Source organism: Meles meles, chromosome X (assembly GCF_922984935.1).
Source record: "Meles meles chromosome X, mMelMel3.1 paternal haplotype, whole genome shotgun sequence".
Taxonomy (NCBI): domain Eukaryota; kingdom Metazoa; phylum Chordata; class Mammalia; order Carnivora; family Mustelidae; genus Meles; species Meles meles.
The window spans coordinates 106,131,184-106,146,223 of NC_060087.1; the positions used below are offsets into that span (position 1 = coordinate 106,131,184).

The 15,040-nt window shown below is 37.4% G+C and overlaps 1 protein-coding gene across 1 annotated transcript in view; it reads right to left on the reverse strand.

The window, feature by feature from the left end:
- Positions 1 to 15,040, reverse strand: part of TENM1 (teneurin transmembrane protein 1) — an 811,134-nt gene that overhangs the window by 306,305 nt on the left and 489,789 nt on the right. Inside the window, exon 8 of the mRNA XM_045995540.1 lies at positions 11,607 to 11,845. Within this exon, the coding sequence (XP_045851496.1) occupies positions 11,607 to 11,845 (239 nt within the window). The remainder of the gene's footprint in view (positions 1 to 11,606; positions 11,846 to 15,040) is intronic.

Consider the following 15,040-nt stretch of genomic DNA (forward strand, 5'->3'; position numbering starts at 1 on the left):
ACAACTGGCATTAACTTGGTGGCTTGTTACAGTAAAATCTAAAACCTTGTATCTACCATCTCTGTTTAATATCATTTTCATCTAAGTCCATAATTTAATAGTTAATTCTGCAAAGTACCTGGGGATAGGCTATACACAAAGGACATTATCCAATATCATTGTGTGCCGTATTTAATATTTATGTCTAATTACAATAAAATCCAAGATCAAAGGGAATCTATATGCTTCCTCCAGTGAACAAAGGCCAAAACTGAACTAAAGTTGAAACAAGGTGTCAACAATGTAAACAATGGGGCTGACTGAGTTTTGGTGAAACCTCTGAATATCAAAAAGCAAAATCTGCCTCTTCTGTTCTAAGTGGTAGAACAGCACAGATTGCTTGCTGTCAAAATCACATTTACATTCAGTTCCAGCCACAGCTACAACTAGTTTAGCTAAGAGTTCAGCAAGCTCTTCTGACATTCCATACACATTATGATAGCCTTCGGTTTCCTAATCATTTAATTAGGAAACAAAACTCGTTTAATATAAAAGAAATGGAATCAAGAGGTTTTTTTTTGTTTTTTATCCCATGTCTTTTCTTATTTAAGGATTTCCTATCATTTGTGAGGCTCTTCCTTAGAAACTCAGATAGTAAGCAGTTACTCTAGAAGTTAACTATAATGTGTTATAGATGGCCTACATTTCACTAGATTGGCAATGCTATGATGAGGTTTTGATCAGCAGAAAATTACGGTGGGTCATCTTGAACCCTCTTAATTTGTTCATTATTATCCCATAAAGATCAATAGAAACCCCAAGGAAGGAGATCTTGAGGAGCTATATTGTGATCTGGAATTCCACGTGTGTCTTGCCTATCCTGAGGGATCCAATATAATGCAATGCTCTTATTTAAACACTATCCATACTTTGGTGGGCTTATGAGTCTGCCAAGGGACCTTGTGAGATTATACCTAGCCAAGAATCTAGGCTTCCTTGAGCAAATTTCACCTGGAAGGAGTTACTCATATATGTTTCTTGACTTGGTCTAAAATATATAAGGGAATCATATTTCATGGTCTAAAATCTAAGGGATTCCCATTTTTTGCAAATTTTTGTGAGTCTGAAATCTAAAATTCTGATGCACTACCATTTGATTATCTCATTTTAGCTATTAAGCTTACTCATATCCATAACTACCCTACAATATCATCAAGGGGTCTAGACATTTGGCTTGGCCTTTTGTTTAGCTTCTATCTTCCTGCCCTTCTAAGTTTGGTCCTTTGGCTGATCACTTCAAAAACTATCACCAGCAACTATAATTTCCTTATCCCTTTGTCCTCTTGCTGCACTCCACCTGACAGCCTCTACTTTGGTGTAAACAATAACTGGCCCTTATTTCACTTAATTGTTCTTCTTGAAACATTAGGTGTTTTGTCTCCCTCCTCAGCGCTTTACAAATATTTTAGCCTCAGAACCTCTTCATGCTCTTAAAAATTACTCAGCACACCAAAGAGACTTTGTTGATGTAAGCTATATATAGTCAATACTAACTGTATTAAAAACTGACTGATAACTTCTTACCAGTATTTATTAATTTATTGAATAATAACAATAAACCATTACAATTTAACATAAATAATGTTATCTTGTGATAAGTCTATTTTATAAAATCATAAAAATGACTGAGATAAATAATATCCTCATGCCATTATGAACACAGATTTACCTGTGGACCCTCAAACCAGTCTTGGAGTCCCTAGAGGTCCCCACACCACACACTGAGGACTTCTGTTCTATCACCACCATTTAAGTTTCTCTGCAACCTCTTTAGTTGCTCTTTCCTAGTCTGTTTACCAGATCCTTTGTGCTTGGTCATCTTGAATATTAGTGTTCCCCTGAGTTCTAGCCTTCATGCTTTTTTCCTTGTTCTACTCCCTTGATTTTTGTGTTCTCATTGATAGACACCTCTAAATGTTCAGTACCGGATATCTAATAATGTATGAAGTATCTTGACCTGAATGTCCATTTTCACCCTTAAACCTCTTTCTTCTAACATGCTGTCAGGTCTAACAGCATCACCACCTACTCAGCCTATAAGTCAAACAACCCTTCTCTCTTCTGCCACACCTAAGCAGTCACTAAGTCAAGTGTGTTTTATCCTCTAAGTACTTCTTGACTCCATCTTCTCTTTCTCCATTCCCAGAAGTTTATGCTTTCACTCTCACTCACCTGGATTACTACGATACTCTCCTAATTTGTCTTCATCCTTTCAATCCTTCGACTTCACAACCCCCATCATCCTACCTGCCAATTCCCTTCCTGTTGCCATCAGGTGATTTTTCTAAAAGTGAATCCAAGCAAATAATTTTCTTGCTTTTATGAGAAACCGTAAAAACACCCTATTCCCTCTCAGAATAAATTACAAGCTCCTTAACATGGCTTAAAGTGCCTTTTATGATCTGCTCCTGATTACTACCTTCATTTCCTGCCACTCTCCCATGTCCTCCATTCGTGCTTCCTCGGCTTTTCCCATATACTTGTATTTAATAAAACATATTGTCCCTTTTCACCTTTCTGTAATGGGAATATTGCTAAGCCCCAAATGAATGCATCTCCACCCTGTAAGATGCCACCTCTTAGTTTTGACTGTGATGAATCAGATATTCTGTTGCTGAGACTGGCCTTCCACACTCTGGCTGTTCTATATGAGAATTCAGCCACATTTCTGAAGTTTAAAATGGGTTAACCTGCCATCTGTTTCGAAGCCATTGCTCTAATTTAGTATATTCTTATTCACTTCAGAGTAAGTATAGCTTAACGACTTATGCAATGTGGGTCTAAAAATATTCCCCTAACATATAATATATGTATTATATATATAATTTGGATGAAGAGAAAATTAAACAAGAATGAAATTTCCTTTATGCAATAGAGCTCACATTATTTACTTTGAAATCAGAGGTTTCTTGAGACTTTTTTTTCAGAATTTGCAAAATTGATTCTCGCTATTCTAAAATTCCTTAAGCATATAAAGCTGCAAAATTACTAACATTCTGTCCAGTCCTCTTTTATTATGCCTTCTGGTTGATCTTTATCTATTTCACAATGCCTTATTTTAATTTCTCTCCCTAGGCTAAGAAAGTGCTGTATAGGAAGTACTTAGTAGGGTGATTGCCTCTTCTTGAGACAACAAAAAAATCTCTTTTTTAAAAAGATTTTATTTATTTGACAGAGAGATATAGAGAGAGAGCACAAGCATGAGGAATGGCAGGTAGATGGAGAGGGAGGAAACAGGCTCCCAACTGAGCAAGGAGCCCGAGGCAGGGCTCAATACCAGGACCCTGGGATCATGACCTGAGCTGAAGGCAGGCGTCTAACCAACTGAGCCACGCAGGTGCCCCTAAGATTTTATTTTTAAGGAATCTCTACACCCAAAGTGGGGCTTGAGCCTACAACCCCAAGATCAATAGTTTCATGTTCCACTTACTGAGCCAGCCAGGTGCTCCCTCCTTTTTCTTTTTAACAAAATAATCTCTTGACATAAGACACATGTTTAGTACTCACTACTCATTCACCCAAGAAATTCTCTCTCTTACTCTATGTTTTAAATCCACAGCATGCTAGAGTTCCAAGAAAAAAATAAGTACAATATTTGCCTTTTATTGAAATGCCTTCATTTTGAGCAATAGGTGCTAACTGCAGTTCAGCAAATTAGTTGTATATGATATAGATTCTTCCTGTTATTTTAGTATGTTTGATTTGGATTGAATTTATACTTTTATTTATGACAGGTAAAAGTGCCACTTAACATAGTGGGGATTAAACTTATGGAACATATTATACCAAAAGGTGATGTCAGATGAAAATATAAATCTTTTTTAAAGAAGAGTTCTGCTAAATGCATGATGGCAGATTTATAATGAGACTGAAGTTATACCACCATTTCCCAGATCTCTTCTTAGAGAGATTGCTAGAAAGTTAGTAGATTCATGGGTAGGAGGCAAAGTCAATGTTAATGTAGAATCTGTCATCATTATCATGAATGGGTCCACGAGAGTGAACTGAAAGTAGTAATAAGTATTAAACAGGACACCAAAAGGATTGATAATGGTCTATAAGGATAAAGTAAAATGCTTTTTAGCATTTTATGCTGAGTCATTTCTTGAATGTTATAAGCTATAATGTATTTTAATGAAAATGTGTTTCAACCCAGATATGTCCTCCAGATAGATAAACAAAACGATTTGAAGGGTCAAAACACCAAGGAAAGGGGAAATTGCTAAAATAAAGGCAAAGTTACAGATATTTTAGGCCAGGCAGAAGGAAACAACAAACCCATTAGATGATTCTTATGAAATAGACATTCCAGCTCTGAAAAAGTTGTTTCAGATGACTTTGACAAGAAGGGAAATAAAAGTAGTTCATGTTAGGATAAATTAAATGCTCATTATGCTTACCTTGGCTCAAATTAATAATCCTAATAATAATCCTGTTCCACTAATAATAATCATTAATCTTGATTTAGAACTGCTAAGCAATGTCCTAGGAGTTTTACATGCTTCATTTCACTTAATTAAAAAGAAAATCCATGGGAAGGTATTATCAACATTCCCATTTTATAGATGAGGCAACAGAGGCACAGAGGTATTAATGAAATTACTAGAAAGTGATGAGATGGCTTTTGCCAAGCATGTGAATACCCAAATTTATATCAACATGGACGGGACTGGAAGAGATTATGCTGAGTGAAATAAGCCAAGCAGAGAGTCAGTTATCATATGGTTTCACTTATTTGTGGAGCATAAGAAATAACATGGAGGACATGGGGAGATGGAGAGGAGAAGGGAGTTGGGGGAAATGGAAGGGGGAGATGAACCATGAGAGACTATGGACTCTGAAAAACAATCTGAGGGTTTTGGAGGGGCAGGGGGTAGGAGGTTGGGTGAGCCTGGTGGTGGGTATTATGGAGGGCATGTATTGCATGGAGCACTGGGTGTGGTACATAAACAATGAATTCTGGAACACTGAAAGGAAATTTAAAAAATAAGTAAAAATTTTAAAAAAGGGCTGAGGGGCGCCTGGGTGGCTCAGTGGGTTAAGCCGCTGCCTTTGGCTCAGGTCATGATCTCAGGGTCCTGGGATCGGGTCCCGCGTCGGGCTCTTTGCTCGGCAGGGAGCCTGCTTCCCTCTCTCTCTCTCTGCCTGCCTCTCTGTCTACTTGTGATCTCTCTCTGTCAAATAAATAAATAAAATCTTTAAAAAAAATAAAATAAAAAAAGGGCTGATATCCAAGATCTATAAAGAACTTCTCAAACTCAACACCCAAAAAACAGATAATCAAGTCAAATAATGGGCAGAAGACACGAGCAGATACTTCTCCAAAGAAGACATACAAATGGCTAACAGACACATGAAAAATTGTTCATCATCATAACCATCAGGGAAATTCAAATCAAAACCACATTGAGATACCACCTTACACCAGTTAGAATGGCAAAAATTGACAAGACAAGAAACAATAAATTTTGGAGAAGCTGTGGAGAAAGGGGAACCCTCTTACTCTGTTGATGGGAGTGCAAATTGGTGCAGCCACTTTGGAAAACAGTGTGGAGGTTCCTCAAAAAATTAAAAATAGAGCTACCCTATGATCCTGCAATTGAAGTACTGGATATTTACCCCAAAGATACAGATGTAGTGAAAGAAGGGCCATATGTACCTCAGTGTTCATAGCAGCAATGTCCACAATTGCCAAACTGTGGAAAGAGCCAAGATACCCTTCAACAGACGAATGGATAAAGAAGATGTGGTCTATATACACAATGAAATATTACTGAGTCATCAGAAAGGATGAATGCTTAACTTTTGCATCAACATGGGTGGGACTGGAGGAGATTATGGTGAGTGAAATAAGCCAAACAGAGAAAGTCAATTATCATATGGTTTCACTTACTTGTGGAACATAAGGAATAGCATGGAGGACATTAGGAGAAGAGAAAAATGAAGGGGGGAAAATCGGAGAGGGAGATGAACCATGAGAGACTATGGACTCCGGGAAAGAAACAGAGGCTTTTAGAAGGGAGAGGGATTGGGGGGTGAGCACGGTGATGAGTGCTAAGGAGGACATGGATTGCGTGGAGCACTGGGTGTTATATGCAAACAGTGAACCATGGAACACTACATCAAAAACTAATGAAGTACTGTATGGAGACTAACATAACACAATAAAATAAATAAATAAATAAATAAATAAACTTGCCAAAAAAATAAAAAAAATAAAAAGCTCTCCCATTAAAAAACAAAACACGTCCTCATATCAGGGAGATCATATGATAGTTGTCTTTCTCCGATTGACTTATTTCACTAAGCATGATACCCTCTAGTTCCATCCACATCGTCGCAAATGGCAAGATTTCATTTCTTTTGATGGCTGCATAGTATTCCATTGTGTATATATACCACATCTTCTTTATCCATTCATCTGTTGATGGACATCTAGGTTCTTTCCATAGTTTGGCTATTGTAGACATTGTTGCTATAAACATTCGGGTACATGTGCCCCTTCGGATCACTATGGGGGTTTAGGGGGATAGGAGAAGAATAAATGAAACAAGATGGGATTGGGAGGGAAACAAACCATAAATGACTCTTAATCTCACAAAACAAACTGGGGGTTGCTGGGGAGAGGTGGGGTTGGGAGAGGGGGAGGGGGTTATGAACATTGGGGAGGGTATGTGCTATCGTGAGTGCTGTGAAGTGTGTAAACCTGGTGATTCACAGACCTGTACCCCTGGGGATAAAAATACATTATATGTTTATTAAAAAAAAAAAAGAAAGGACGAATACCCAACTTTTGTAGCAACATGGACGGGACTGGAAGTGATTATGCTGAGTGAAATGAGTCAAGCAGAGAGAGTCAAGTATCATATGGTTTCACTTATTTGTGGAGCATAACAAATGACATGGAAGACATTTGGAGATGGAGAGGAGAAGGGAGCTGAGGGAAATTGGAAGGGGAGGCGAACCATAAGAGACTATGGACTCTGAAAGACAACCTGAGGGTTTTGAAGGGGCAGGGGTGGGAGGTTGGGGGAACCAGGTGGTGGGTAATAGGGAGGCACGTATTGCATGGAGCACTGGGTGTTGTGCAAAAACAATGAATACCGTTACGCTGCAAAAATAAATAAATAAATTAAATAAAAAAACAAAAACAAAAACAAAAACAAAAAAAACCTGTATGAAGGGGCATTGTGTATTGAGATTTAATGGGGGAAAACCCTCCATTTCTCTTCTTTACATTAAAGAAAATCTAAGTTCTTAAATTTTCTGAAATCAAAATTTGCCATATTCTGTTTTATTTCTTCACTGTATTGTGCAGTAGTTACACTTTCTTTGAGAAGAAGACAAAATGAACACATTCTACGCCTCTCATTCTATCTTTTCCAGCATTTCTTACTCCACTGTAATGGCCCCAGAAAGCAGGGCAAATTGGATCACTATAAAGGAGGCAAAAGAAAGCACTAAATCAATTTTGGTGCAGAGAGCAAAGTGAAGTAGGCCCTTTGCCCTCTTGAATCATTTCATCCCTAAACTTTTGGTCAAAGCACTGGGCTCAACATTCTCTGTCCCCTAATTCTGTATGAATATCCATTCTGGTCAACTTTCCACATGTGGGCTATATAGTATGTCATGGCAAGGAGAATTATGGACTTAAATTATTTCATCTATAGAGTTTGGACACTCCCTACATACCCTGAGGGTGGGATGAACAGCTTCTAATTTCATGGCAAAGGAAAAGGAACATCCAAGTCATTAACTGATAGTATTGGTTTTGAGAGCCAGAAATCCCTACTCTCCTCCAACACATTCTGTGCAGCAGGCCATTCGACTCCAGGCACAATGTATTCCTGTGAGTTTCTACTGCCTTTTATAGAAAGTGCTGACTGTGGATAAACTTGATCAAAACATCAAAGATTACCAGAGAAGCTGCATTTGTGCCCTTCACAACCATTGATGAAGTACCTTAACCTTGCCTTCTCTAGATGCCTTGCATGTGGTCGTCTGTCTTCCTGACTACTACTTCATACAGCTTATTTGTAAATTCAAGCAAATGTGCTTCTGACTGGCACTGATACATCACTGATGCCAAAATATCAGAGAGGATGAAGCATAAGGACATATTTTTTGATTCACATGGAAAATAGTACAGATTTATGGAGAAGTGATGACAATAGCCATTCCATGATATCTTCATATAATTAGTATCTTTCCATGCCTCCCTTCACCAAATTTTATGACCTCAAAACTTATTTAAAGGAATTACTCTCTTGCTGACCCAAAAGACAGGGTGAGTAGGTGTGGGGATGGGGCTGGTTGCCCAAACAACCTAGCTCTGGCTTTTCACGTGCTGAATTTCCATGGTTTTCCAATGACCACTTACAGAGCCATAATGTCTACAGAGTCTACTGATGTCCCATTGATATCAATGTGATTTCCCCCAGTGGATTGAGGGCAGAGCAGAACATAGCCATTAGTATCTAAAGGTTATGTATAATGGATCATAGAGGAAAATAAAAGAGCAGAAAGGAATTTGCACGGGAAACAGAAGCAGTAAATAAGATTTTACTTGGGTTATACAGCAACTGCAAAGGGGGATTGAAAAAAAAAAAAAACCCTGATGACTCTTACAGACTCGGTAAGAGTGGAGAGTGACATAGTTTCATATTTTTGAAATGTAATACTTTTTTACTTCAACCACAGAAAGCCACTTGAAAATCATCTTGTATGTTACAATTCTTATGTGACATCTTTCTCCTGTATGCCTACTGACGATTTCTTACTCTAACCTCCTGAGGTGGTTAGCAATACAGCACAGATGGGGTAAATAGAGGAAGGGATTTTAACGGGCTTATCGAAAGTCACATAATGTTCAGTTCATGACAGAACTTGGAAAAAAGTTCTGGCATTAGCCATTAACATCCCATTTTGAACCCATTCAGCCTACTGTGCTACCGCAGTTAGCCTGATATTTCTACATCTAAAAAATCACAAAGTAAATGATTTCGACAGATAACTCCCACCAATCAACAAAGCTTAGCTGCACACACCATTGCAGTGGATGACCTGGTAAATGTAATTTACTTTGTAATTTAGTAAGAAAAAATTGGCGGATTTATTTAGCAGACTAAGAAGTCAGTAAGCTGCAGAGTTTACTGGAGTGTTAGAGGGGCAGCAAGACCTAGTGCTGAAGAGTATGAGCTCTGGAGTCAGTCCACTCTGGCATAAGGCTAAGGATCCCACTTCTCAGGGATGCGACATCTTAATCTCAATATTACCTTTATGGAAACACTTCTCTTTGCCGTGCTTCAGTTTACTCATTTCTATACTATATATAATACTGATACCTGCTCTTAAGGATTGTTGTGAGAATTAAATGAGCTAATACAAGTAAAATGCTTAGCATTAGTCATTTTTGTCAACAAATTTCCCCGATAGGATTGTTATGTGCCAGGCACTGACCCTGGTGCTCAGATACAGCTGTGAACAAAATGTTTACTTCTGAGAACTACTGAGTTTTAATAGTGACGCATAGTTATAAAGAGAATGATTATAACAACAACAATAATAATATTTAACATTTATAGTATACCTACTGTGTTTTGGGTACTATTCCAAGTTCTTTAGTTATATTAACTCATTTAATTCTCACAACAACTCTGTGTTATAGGTACTGTTTTAGGCCCATTTAACAGATGAGGAAATGCAGGCCTTAAAAGGTTAAATAATTTGCCCAAGCTACCATGCCTAATAAGGGGTAGAGGTCTGAAAATCCATATTCATAACGACCACACTATGTTACCTTACTGTCATGTCTTACAATCATATTCTATTGTTCACCCTATAAAAAAAGGCAGACTTTGAAATGACTGAAATGTTCTATTTTCACTTATGAAATCAATAAATACACAAACGAATAACCAAGTCTCAGAGTATATAAGTTTCAATACCAGAGTCGCTATCATAATAAATTTAAATGGAAACAGGCTTGAACACCATCTAAACTCATTAATAAAGAGCTTGCTATTATCTGGATTTGTTTATACCAGGGGTTAGGTCTTATATCTAAAACATTATCTCTCTATATAGTAACAGGTAATAGAAGATAACCTGTAAGATAAGAGTTTGTCTCATAATTGAACAAGAACATTTAAAAGGGCCTCTAATGTATTTAAACTTCTCAAATTACTCCTTGTTTTGAATGATTCCATATTAAAACTGGGTTTGTATTATAGTACTTTCTCATCCCATACCTTCATTCCTTCAGCATTATTTATCATTACAGGCTATTACAAACCAAATAAAGATACATATTGGGTTACCTTAAAATGTCTGAGATAAAAGACAAATATTTAATATTATAGGTAATGTTATCCACATTTAATAGAAACATTGTTCAAATGTATTCAGATCACATGATAAAAATATAAAAAAGATAAATATGAACATCAATATAGGCTATGATCCTATACTATTGACATTATCAGTGACTTCCCTACAAAATAAATCTATTAACTTAGGAGCCCCTGTTCTAGGAGTCCAATAAATCTGGTTATGGGAACTTTCTTATTGTTCACACTTTGAATAAATCAGAATACACCAAACTTCCCTTATTATTTATGATTATAAGAAAGTCTAAATCCATTGTAATCTACTTCTCAGAATCATATTCATTGTATCCTCATGAGTAATTCTGCTTCAATTAGGAAACAGGGTTAAACCTGAAAAGAAGTCACCAGTGCCATACCTGGATAGAATATTTTTCTACAATGATATTCATTCTAGGAATAGTGCTTCCACAAAGTGCATGTTTCTTTAGTTAATTTACATTTTAGACTGCAGAACCACTCAAGCAAAGAAATTAATGTTCAGTCAAAATAAAATGCCATCCCAAAAAATCAATACAATTTGCTATCAAGTGAGTGTGACTTTAATCAGAGTGACTCCAGAACAATATTTTTCTTAAACGTGTGGAAAGAGTGCTTCACAACTGTTTTCTCCTTTACCTCTCTATAGTATCCATACAATTCCACAGCCATTTACTTGTGAAAATAAGAATACATTTTTAAAAAATCCTAGTGTAAAACTGAATTCTTGGGGAGAAATTATGCCCTGGATTTTCTGATAGCTTCCAAATAACTACTACTTTAATGAAATTGCTACCTGAAAATCCGGTAGCAGTACTATTGTTTAACTATAATTTAAGAAGCTATTGTAGATTGGTACTTATGACTTCCAATGAGAAAACCATAACAACCTTTTAATTGAAGGGAAAATGTTTAACTACAGTAATTGCAATCAATAAGACTGTGTTAGTAGTATAAATATTTCTTCTCAAAAAGCATTCCTTACTCTCCTCAGCAGTATTTAAAGTTAGGAAGTGCAAAAAAAAAAAAAAAACAACATTCATTAGCAATCCATTTGTTATTTATAATACTATAATACTAAGCCTTGCTTCAAATTCTAGGTCTGAGTTAAGAGCGACCCTCCCCACCCCCCCACCCCGACCTCCACCCCAAGCAAAACAAGATTTGATTAAGAAGGAAACAGGCATGGAAGAAATGGCTTACCAATCACATAGGCTAGCAACAAGGCCAAAGTCACCGTGATTGCAGTGGCGCTCAAGGCTGTGCACTTCCAGTTGCAGCACCTGTAAGGTTTGTTAAAGGTAAAGGCAGGTCTGGAAAAGGTGCTTCGAGGAAGTGGCCTGGGAGGAGGTGAGTACACGGTATTGGACGTCAGCGGGTAGTTCTGACTGGCTGCACTGAAGATAGCCGAGGAACCAGATCCATGTTTAAACAGGAAATGCCTGGGAAAAGGAAACAAAAGTTGGGGCTATAAAAACCAAAGCCAGCACTGGGTGTTATATGCAACTGATGGATTCTTGAACACATCTGAAACTAATGATGTACTATATTGACTAATTGAATTTAAATGAAAGCAAACAACCAAAAAAAAAAAAAAAACAAACACAAAGCCAGTTGTTACAAAAACACAAACCCCACTCATTTCCAACAATCACACTTTGACAAGCTCAGGAAAACTGACAAAGTCTCAAAATTTTCATATACCTAACATTTAATTCCAAATTGCCTTTGGTGGTCTCCTTTTGTTCATTTAGACCTTTAGGAAGCAGAAAGAGATCCTCTGTTCCCTGACTTGCTGGCTAGTGAATTTCTCAGACTCTTCAGTGTTGACATTCACATTTGATGTTATTCACTATTCTGCTCCTTTTTGTTAAATATAATACTCAAGAGTTGATTCAAAAACAAATGAGACTAAAGAATCATGGGGAGAAAGCCATGATGAGATATCACCTCACACCAGTCAGAATGGCTAAAATTAACAAGTCAGGAAATGACAGATGCTGGCGAGGATGCAGAGAAAAGGGAACCCTCCTACACTGTTGGTGGGAATGCAAGCTGGTGCAACCACTCTGGAAAACAGCATGGAGATTCCTCAAAATGTTGAAAATAGAACTACCGGATGACCCAGCAATTGCACTACTGGGTATTTACCCTAAAGATACAAACGTCACTACGTTTGTAGTGACAAGGGGCACGTGCACCCGAATGTTTGTAGCAGCAATGTCTACAATAGCCAAACTATGGAAAGAACCTAGATGTCCATCAACAGATGAATGGATAAAGAAGATGTGGTATATATACACAATGGAATACTATGCAGCCATCAAAAGAAATGAAATCTTGCCATTTGCGACGATGTGGATGGAACTAGAGGGTATCATGCTTAGTGAAATAAGTTAATCGGAGAAAGACAACTATCATATGATCTCCCTGATATGAGGACGTGGAGATGCAACATGGGGGGTTAGGAGATAGGAGAAGAATAAATGAAATGAGATGGGATTGGGAGGGAGACAAACCATAAGTGATTCTTAATCTCACAAAACAGAGGGTTGCTGGGGGGAGGGGGGGGTTGGGAGAGGGGGAGTGGGGGTATGGTCTTTGGGGAGGGTATGTGCTATGGTGAATGCTGTGAAGTGTGTAAACCTGGTGATTCACAGACCTGTACCCCTGGGGATAAAAATACATTATATGTTTATAAAAAAATAAGAAATAAATAAAAAATTAAAAACAAAACAAAACAAAACAAAAAAAGATGAGAAGTATCTTCAGGCATTTTTGAAATCTGTGGTCTAGAAACCAGTATATTTATTTAGGGCTTAGCTTTCACAGACATATTTTCAAGCAATATTTTATTATAAAAATTTTCAAACATACAGCCAAGTTGAAAGGATTTTATGTAAACACACATATACTTACCAACTAGATGCTACAGTTAACATATGACTATACTAACTTTATCACATACTTATCCATCTCTCAATTCCTGCCTTCATCCATCAGTCCATCTTAATTTTCAAGCCTTTCAAAGTAAATTGCATATATCAGTATAATATACTTCCCTTTTAACTTGCATATTATCTAGAGTTCAATATTCTTTTACAGATTTTTTTTTCATTTTATTTATTTTTTCAGTGTAACAGTATTCATTCTTTTTGCACAACACCCAGTGCTCCATGCAAAACGTGCCCTCCCCATTACCCACCACCTGTTCCCCCAACCTCCCACCCCTGACCCTTCAAAACCCTCAGGTTGCCCCAACCTCCCACCCCTGACCCTTCAAAACCCTCAGGTTGTTTTTCAGAGTACATAGTCTCTTATGGTTCGCCTCCCCTCCCCAATGTCCATAGCCCGCTCCCCCTCTCCCAATCCCACCTCCCCCCAGCAACCCCCAGTTTGTTTTGTGAGATTAAGAGTCATTTATGGTTTGTCTCCCTCCCAATCCCATCTTGTTTCATTTACTCTTCTCCTATCCCCCTAACCCCCCATGTTGCTTCTCCATGTCCTCATATCAGGGAGATCATATGATAGTTGTCTTTCTCCGATTGACTTATTTCACTAAGCATGATACGCTCTAGTTCCATCCACGTCGTCGCAAATGGCATGATTATCATCATCAAGACAGCATGGTACTGGCACAAAAACAGACACATAGATCAGTGGAACAGAATAGAGAGCCCAGAAATCGACCCTCAACTCTATGGTCAACTAATCTTCGACAAAGCAGGAAAGAATGTCCAATGGAAAAAAGATAGCCTCTTCAATAAATGGTGCTGGGAAAATTGGACAGCCACATGCAGAAAAATGAAATTGGACCACTTCCTTACACCACACACGAAAATAGACTCTTTTACAGATTTTTAAATGTAAAATTTATACAAGTAGAACTCTTTTAGATTCCACATATAAGTAGTATCATGCTGTATTTGTCTTTCTCTGTCTGACTTATCTCACTTAGCATAATGCCCTCAAGGTCTATCCATGAACTCATAAAAACAGAACAGAATGCTGGTAACCAGGGCCTGAGAGGTCAGAGAATAGGAAAGATGTTTAAGGGTATAAACTTGCAACTAGTAGATCAGTAAGTCCTGAAGATCTAATGTACAGTACAGTCATTATAGACAACTGTATGTATTATAATCATCAAGCTTGCTAATTGAGATTTTAATTATTCCCCCCATAAAGAAGAAATGATAATTATGCAACATCATAAAGGTGTTAACTAATGCTACTATGACAATCATGTTGCAATATATAAATGTATCAAATCAACACACTGGATACCTTAAATTTACATAATGTTATATGTAAGTATGTTTCAATAAAAAAATTACACATGATGAAATGCACAAATTTTAAGTATACATTTGCTGAGATTTGACAAATGCAATCATCTGTGCAACATAAACCTTTATCAAGGGAGAGAACATTTCCATCACCACAGGAAGTTTCCTCCTGCCTTTCTAAGTAAATCCCTACCCTACTTCCCCCAGGTAACTACTACTTAGCATTTTTCCTACCATGTATTAATTTTGCCTGTTCTTGAACTTCATGCTGCTGTCATGTCTAAATTACTATATGATGATTATTGACTGCTCATGACTATTGCAATATGGATATTTCATAAACAGTACTGA